Source organism: Neophocaena asiaeorientalis, unplaced genomic scaffold, assembly GCF_003031525.2.
Source record: "Neophocaena asiaeorientalis asiaeorientalis breed wild unplaced genomic scaffold, Neophocaena_asiaeorientalis_V1.1 scaffold418, whole genome shotgun sequence".
NCBI lineage: Eukaryota > Metazoa > Chordata > Mammalia > Artiodactyla > Phocoenidae > Neophocaena > Neophocaena asiaeorientalis.
The window spans coordinates 582174-590480 of NW_020175731.1; the positions used below are offsets into that span (position 1 = coordinate 582174).

Sequence of the window (8307 nt, forward strand, 5' to 3'; positions counted from 1 at the left end):
AAAATGGGGACAATAGTACTTGCACCACAGGGTTATTGTAAGGATTAAAATGAATTTTTGCACAGTTAGTGCTTCTAGCCAGCCAGAATGCAGCTGGCTCCATACGGGTGTATCCGTGACAGCCTCTCACATGTGAAAAGATACAGCCCGGCTGATCACAGGACAGACGAGGGCTTTGGGACTTAAGCCAGGTTTGGACACTAACCTCAATAGTCATCTAGCTAAAAACATTTAAATCTCCTGGGTTGTTGCTCTAAAGTATTATTTGGCTCAATTCAAATCCACAGGTATTTATCAAATGCCTACTCTGAACTTAGTCCTGGATAACACCCCGGGGGGAATAAGCAAAGGGGGAAAAGATAGTCTCTGCTTTGAAGAAGATTTTGTTCAATGTGATGACAAGACCAAGTGGGGCTCTCTTCCCATGTCTTTCACCCCCACTAGACTGTGAGCCCCTTGAGGGCAGGGCCTGAATCTCATTCGTCTCTCCAACCTGTCACCTAGCATTAGGCTGGCACACAGGGTCAAACACTGTTGTTCAAACAGTAGGCACCATGAGAATTCCAAAATGGGCTGGAATCGGCAATAAGGGCTTCCAAGAAGAGTTGGAATTGAAGCCCAGAGTGCCAGAGCTAGAAGAGACCTGAGGGTGGGCCAGACCGACCCTCCATTTCGCCGATGAGGGAAAGGAGGTCCCGAGCAGTGAGTTACGTGCCCACAGCCGGAGGGGCCAAATGGCAGAGAGGGTCTGGAATACAGACCTCCTGATTCCCAGACTAGCGCTGGAGAGTATAGGAGGAACAACCATAACCCGGTGATACAGCCCTTCACCAAGTGGGTTTGTACACAGAGGCAGGAGAGTGGTCAAGCTGCGCTCTAGTCACGCCTGCCGTCTGAGCAGCCTGGCTTTGTGAAAAGAATATGAGCCCTGGATGCTCCCCTGTTACTTGCTGTAAGCCCCAATTCCTGTGCCTAAAAAAGAAGGATACCGATAACCACCTTGCAGGTTAATTGCGTGTGTGGTGTACTCGGCATCGTGTAAGGGCGGGGATGCCTTGTTTCTGGTCTCACTGTCCTTGTGGTGACGGGGCTCACCCAGCTGGCTTCCAGGCAAGCCCCAGGACTCACTTCCTGGGGAGTCCAGCCTCGTCGCCCCCAACCCCCTTGCCTTTCTGTTTCAGCAAATCCCAGTCCCTGACTAACAGCCTCAGCACATCTGACGCCTCCCAGCGTGGGACCCCAAGTGAAGACGAGGCCAAGGCCGAGACCATCCGCAACCTGAGGAAGTCTTTCGCCAGCCTGTTCTCTGACTAACCCTGTCCAGGCCGGGAGGGGGGTGCCCCGTTACACTCCCCCCTCTCCTGCCCCATCCTCCATCTCAGCCTTGGTTCCTGACGGGAACAGAATGGAGGGCCTGAGAATATACTTTCCAAATGCCTTTGGTCCAGGAACTGAGTATCTACATGTGTTCCTACTTTCCTTTGCTGTGACGTTCCAGCATTGCCCGACTGAGGGGTGGGCCTTTGAGAGCCTCCAGGTTCCTCAAAACGGGCCTTAAAGACAGGCATCACGTCAACCTTCCTACCCAGATGCTTGCTTCCCTGCCTCAGATAACCACGTGAGATGTCTGTGTGTGGCTAGTTTTGACATTTCTTGTTAGTGTTTTGCTTGCCTTTGGGAAGGGCCGCCTCTGAGCCTTGCCCCACCTCCATCAAATGCAGACGCTGAAGTCAGACCTCAGCAACGTAGGAGGCAATAAACTTTTGACAGTGTTTTGCAAACAAAAGGAGAAAAACGCAGCCAGGGGAACCTACCACCTACCCTTGCAAGTCCCATCCAAGCTCAAGAGATGGCCCTGCAGACCAGACAGCCAAAGGCCCCATCACACCCGCCACCAGTGGATCTTGAAGACCATGGAAAGAATTCAGAGGCTGTGTGACCCGTGGGGCCTTTCAGAACACAACAGAAACAGAGGGGAGGCTTTACAATGTCGCTCGTGCCCAGAGTGCTATCCTAAATTGGATAGCCAAGAGCAGACCACAGGTTCTTTTAGGAATCATCACTAGTTCCCAGAGGGGGAATATGCCCTCCATTTCCCAAGGAAGGAGTTAGGTTAGGGCCTCTCTACCCATTCCGTGTTACACCACCATTTGGTCTCTGAATTCCTACCAGGAATGTTGTTTTCTCCTCAAGGACATACAAGGAGCCAGAGACAACGAACAGATGGATGACACAGGATCAGAAAGTGCAGTGACAGTAACTTCTAGCTCGGCGTTTTGCAGGCAGTGTACAGCAAGGCACTGGAAGGCTACTCAGTTATAAAAGGGTTCACCGGTCAAACGTGTTTGGGAAACACTGTTTTTCGTTTGTTTCTTTTCTGAGATTGACAGTACATATCAAAGGCTCTTGGAATTCCTGCAGTAAAGAAATTAGCTTTAACTTTGTTTAACCCACACTTATTTGACTAAACAAGTTAACTGCAGAGCTGGAAAATGTAACCCTGACTCCCTTCCCAATGCTTTCTCCTACATCAGACTCCTGTCATGATTAGATGGGGTGCAGGGGTGTCCCAAATCTCCAAGCACCTGGTGCTAGAAACATTGTAGGTGCCAGACCAGCCTCCTGGTTCCAAAGAGCCGAGGATAATCCAACATAGCCATGCTATCCCCTTACAGCCCACTTTGCAACTTGAGGCACGTCTTCCCCTCACTGTTCATAGGGAAGGGGGAGAGGGAGGTAAAAACGAAAGCGTCCTTGGCCTGGAGCTGCATTCTGAATAAAAGAGTGCAGAGAACTGTCGGGCAGGATGTAACACCACAAAGCCACGTGTTTTAGAAGATTGAGAACACAGGAAATACGTGAGGCGATTGTCACTCTTCTACACTGGAAATTAAGATTGGAAGAAAACATCAAACTATCTCACCCAATTCTCAGTAATAAAACACAGCCCAAAATACACAACAAAGTGGTGATAGGCTAGACAAAGTTTCTCAAAGCATGAGACATGGCCAATGTGCATAGCTAGCTTCATTTCAGACCAAAGGATTCAGAATTTCTGGTCATAAGGCCCAGAACCTGTATCTTCGTCAATCTCCCTAAGTATTTTGAATGCACGTTGAAGTTAGACCAGCAGCCCTGCCCTGAGCTGTGTGGGAAAGGTGAGAAACAGTACTGGTGTGGAAGCATCATAGCCAGGGCCCACTACTCGGGTGAGCAAAGCTAGTGGCTCCATAAACAATGATTACATGGCTTAACTTTTCCCACTTTCCCATATTCTGTCCCTTGTCCCTAAAAACATCCCAACATTCAAACCGTATTTCCCAGATATTCCAGTAGAATATCAAACTCATTTCTTAGGCCAGCCATCCTTGTTTTTATAACATGCACAGAAGATTCCATGACATGAGACAAGTTTATAACCAACACATTGAAATAAATTTTCCCATCAGTCTGTGTACGAGTACAGAGACCAAGAATGGTCCTTTGGAGACCGTTGATCCCCAAAATGGACTGTTTCCTCACATAGGCTAGCACATGTTCCCTCCAAGCATTTAACCTATAATAATTGTGATATTTTTTAATGGGAAAGAACAAAATGAAAGGGGGAAGGGAGTCACTCTGTAGAGAGTCTGAAAGGTGGTGTTTGTTATTTTTTGCTCTGTTTCACAACCTTGGCCCAAAGAAAGACTAGCATTTTCCGTCCAAGGTGACTTGGTGAGGCTGAAACATGACAAAGATCCATTTGGTTTGTGCTGACGTGTAGCACAATGAAGAGAGAATTTCAAATGCAGCCTCAGTAGACACCTCCACCAGCCGGAGAAAATATCTTCTTCCCGATCTTCCTCCTAACAGCATGATAAAAGGGTACTGTCATCTAATTGTCAAATCAGCTTTCGAGGGATACTGGAATCTGCGTATCCTTTCTCTTGCATTAATCCTCTGGGTCCTCTTCATCATTACCACACTGCCCCCCCGTTCAGTCCCTGCTGATGGAGCAGTTAGTTCTACCATTCCAGAATTTCAGGGGTTATAGGCCTTCATTCCCATGGTAACAAATACAGTAGCAAATCCCATGAGCCTGAACTTCAACTACCTTCTGGAAGTTCTCATCTGAATTTGCAATGGAAGGAGCTCGAGGGGAAAGCAAGCTGGTGCCGGCATCTCGTGAACGAGCTACGTGGGCACAGCACAGCGCACGCCGTGCTCCGCACACGGTTGGTGCGCAGGATGTGTGTTACGCTGGCCCTCCTAGAAAATATGAAATTAACAAAATGTAAACAAAATGTTGAGAGAGAAGAAAAAGGCTGTTTTTCTAGGAGTATCAATGTGAGGAAATCACTTGCGCAGGAAGAGAATCAAACCAACAGATTGGTAAGAAGCTGAAGAGAATCTGTGGCCGTTTTTTAACCTACGGGAGAAAGCAGAGCAGAAGGCTGAGACCTCCCCCGTGGTGAGCGTGGCCCACACAGGTGAGTTGACTGCGGGACCACTGAGGCTGGGAGCTGAAGGGACCAGGTGCCATTGTCAGCATCAGTCAGGAGGTGCAGCGAGCAGACCAGGACAATACGAAGGCTTGTCCAGCAAAGACCCAGGGGTCCCATCCAGACCACACAGCAGACCACAGCAGAGCCCAGCTCGAGCCATCCTGCAGGCACACAGTGTTCTTTCAGAGCCCTGCCCCTCCCAGTGCCTCATTCAACTTCATAGAACAAGTTGGTGGCTCATTTGCTTTTGTGTGTTTAGAATCTGTGAAAGGACGCAAGTTAGAGTCCCAGTGTAAGCGAGTTAAGTCAGCCTCGCAGATACAAGCAGTAACTTAATTATGCTGGAGGAATAGCTCAGAGCCTAAGAGCACTTGCACGTGCATCGCATGGTTTTCTTTACCCAAGAGAACAAGCAGGCTGGTTGCTAACTATCCCCCCTAAGTGTCAAAAGCTGTCCTCGACTCCAGAGCAGTCATGGATTAAATTCCATTTCAGTCTAATATTTAGACTCTAATAGAAGGTGGCACTTTTGGTTTGGTTGGAGACAAATTGCAAGGTTGGGTGACAGACAAGTCAAACCAGTCCATTAACCAAACACAATGCATAAAGGGCACAGAGGCTCCCTTGTGTTTCCACAGACAAAGTATGCAGCCCCAAGAGATGAGACTTCTCGATTGTGTTCATGACCCTCAACTGGCAGGCCAAGAGGAAAAGATGAAAAGTTTTTGAAATTTCAGTGTATTATTTCTTTAAGGTAAAACCAATGTAAAACTAAACATTCTTCTTACAATTGTGTGTGTGTGTGTGTGAGAGAGAGAGAGAGAGAGAGAGAGAGAGAGAGAGAATTCTTTAAAATCCTAAATACGTTTCATTATTTCTATTCTGCTTGGTCCTCCTGCTTTAATTCCAATTTCCAAACTCCATATTTTAAGTATCTGCTCTGTGGTCTTTTGTTGAGTTTAGAGCAGAAGCAAGTTAACATCCCCTTGCCTCTCAATTAACATTTTACCTGTTTTGCTGTGGGATAGCAGAAACTTAAGTGCTATAACCTATTGGGGAATCCCAAGAGAGCCATTAAGTCAGTTAAGATGAAACCTTATGTCACATGACCTAACTAGTACTTCCCGTATCTGATCTCCTACATTCAACTGGAGGCTATCCAAAGGAGTATTAACCACACTCACAGCACAGTGGAGAGCTGGGACCTGCCTGGCTCCTCCCTGAGGCTCTGTAAATTGGCAGCTACTGCCCAGGGTAGGAGCAAGACAAGCCTTGGCTCAGGGCCCCAGGTATAGGGAGCAGAGGGAGAGTGGAGGAATTACAGAGATATTAAGCTAAACAGTGATCTCAGGAATTGGAGAGAGGCAAGCAAGAGTGAGAGAGGACAGACTTCAACTGTTTGTACATAGGGAATCACAAAATCTTACATTGTTAAGAGAGGATACCTCCCATGATTTGATTTCCAGCTGTGCCAAACCAGAGCTCTCATCTATAAATGGCCAGGGTTGGGGGTGGGGGTGGGGGAGAAAATCACTTAAGGCTACAAGCCAGTGATGTGGAGTGCATCTTACACAGCATTCTGCACCAGCAGTCCCCAACCATTTTAGTGCCAGGGACCGGTTTCATGGAAGACAATTTTTCCACGGACCAGGGGAGAGGGGGGATGGTTTCAGGATGATTCAAGCCATTACATTTATTGAGCACTTTATTATTATTACATTGTAATGTGTAATGAACTAGTTACACAGCTCACCGTAATGCAGAATCAGTGGGAGCCCTGAGCTTGTTGTCACTTGCCACTCACTGATTGGGTTTTGATATGAGCCTGCAAACAATTGACTTATTATGGTGTCTGTGCAGTCAAACCTCTCTGCTAATGCTAATCTGTATTTGCAGCCGCTCCCCAACGCTAGCATCGCCGCCTCAGCTCCACCTCAGATCATCAGGCATTAGATTCTCATAAGGAGTGGGCAACCTAGGTCCCTCACATGCACCGTTCACGGTAGGGTTCATGCTCCTATGAGAATCGAATGCCACCCACCGCTGGTCTGACAAGGTGGAGCTCAGGCGGTAATGCGAGCGACAGGGAGCGGCTGTAAATAGATGAAGCTTCGCTCGCTCACCTCCTGCTGTGCAGCCCGGTTCCTAACAGGCCACAGACTGGTACCGGTCCATGGCCCAGGGGTTGGGGACCCCTGCTCTACACTGTCTTCTATCACAATACATCAAAGTGGTGTCAGAAAGTCACGCAGTGAACAGGCTATGACCAAACCATGACTTCATTCTCATCCTACACCAGCAACACATAAAACTCAACAGTCTCGGTCTAATGAAAAGAATGTAGATTTTACAAGCTTCTGACTATAAAGCTAGTCAAGAAGAAAAGCTTCGGTGGTGGTTTAAAGAATTCAGAATAAACTATTGGGAGGACCACAAATTTAGGTGTGTGACACACCACTGGTATCCTAAACTGAGAGATCTGTCGTGTAGGATAGTAAGTCCGAGGTGAGGTCGGAAAGTAGCACCTGTATCTGCAGGACACCAACACCATTCACGAACCTCTCAAGGACCACTCGAAAATGAATGCATTTTGAAAACTACTGTTTTATAGTATATGGTGCTTCTGGTCATCACTTTGTCCTTCCATCCCCACTACACACACACACCCCACATACAGCGCAGCCTAACATTATAAGGCCACAGAAAGGTGTACTAGAGAACCAGGATGTTTTTACCCATCGAAGTTTCAGGGTGACTCTTTCAACCCAGACCCAATTAAAGCCATATGGCCTCTGGTGGACACTTTTTTAAAGGCTGTCCTATAGCTCAGATATTACAAAATACCACAGGAAAAAAGAATGTCAACAGCCCTAATCCTTTACCTATACATTAAGCTACTAAAGGTGACATGGCCTCTGGAAAATCTTATTAATTGACTGAATTTTCTACACTGTGATGGAAAAAAGACAATACATATGTATAGCAAAGGAAAAAAATTCATGTGTACGAATTCATGTGTAGGACTCTAAACTTTCTTGCAGCACATAGCATTCCAAGCCATTTCCTTATATGCAAAACAGATTTTTTAAAAAGCAGGAAGACATTGGCAATATTCCTATTTTCTGCATATGCTAACAGTGTTTTATTCCTGTGTTGTGATTCAGATTTTAATCTGTCACTATAGCATGTTTCCAGTAGTTGTTTATGTGCTAAGACATTTGTGTTTGGCCTTTTTCTTGTTGTAGGAAAAATAAAACTTGAATTCTGTGTATTTTAAGTCTTAAAAGCAAAATGTTCTTCAAATAATAAGAGGATTTCTTTGCAGAACAAGTACCTGAGCAGCACTCAAAGCAGTGTAACTTTGTTGTTAAAATATGTCATCTACTTAGATTACAAATTAGGCTCCAAGCACTCAAAACACAAGGAAAAAGAAACTATAACTCCACTCCAGAAGAAGCCAGAAACAAGTCCCTAACAACCCAATGGTGGCCAAACAGTGCTGCTTCAGAGCCCAGATGTTTCAGCACAGAGCCTGAGGAACAGCTGCTGAGAGAGGGAGGAGGTGGACTGAGCTAGGTGTCCAAAGCACTCACTCCATGTCCAGTTCAACCAAACTAGCTCTGCTTGTATTCATTCCACAAACCAGGCTTCTGTGAACGATTTCAGGTGAAGAAAAGAGTGCCACTACAAAAATAATCATCTCCTGCAACAATCTGATGACACTGCATAAGTCCTTTGATCATTCTGAGATGTCCAAGTCATGCTGTAAAGCTGTTCTGAATATTTATTACATATCTTTCGGTAATAAAAGTCAAGACTGCCG

General features: G+C 46.3%; 1 protein-coding gene across 2 annotated transcripts in view; it reads left to right on the forward strand.

Moving 5' to 3' along the window:
- SYN3 (synapsin III) overlaps nucleotides 1-1577 on the forward strand; it is a 409114-nt gene extending 407537 nt beyond the window's left edge. For both annotated transcript variants that reach the window (XM_024732154.1, XM_024732153.1), the window contains one exon: nucleotides 1182-1577. In XM_024732154.1, the coding sequence (XP_024587922.1) occupies nucleotides 1182-1314 (133 nt within the window). In that variant the 3' untranslated portion in view covers nucleotides 1315-1577. The remainder of the gene's footprint in view (nucleotides 1-1181) is intronic.
- Nucleotides 1578-8307: the final 6730 nt, after the last annotated feature.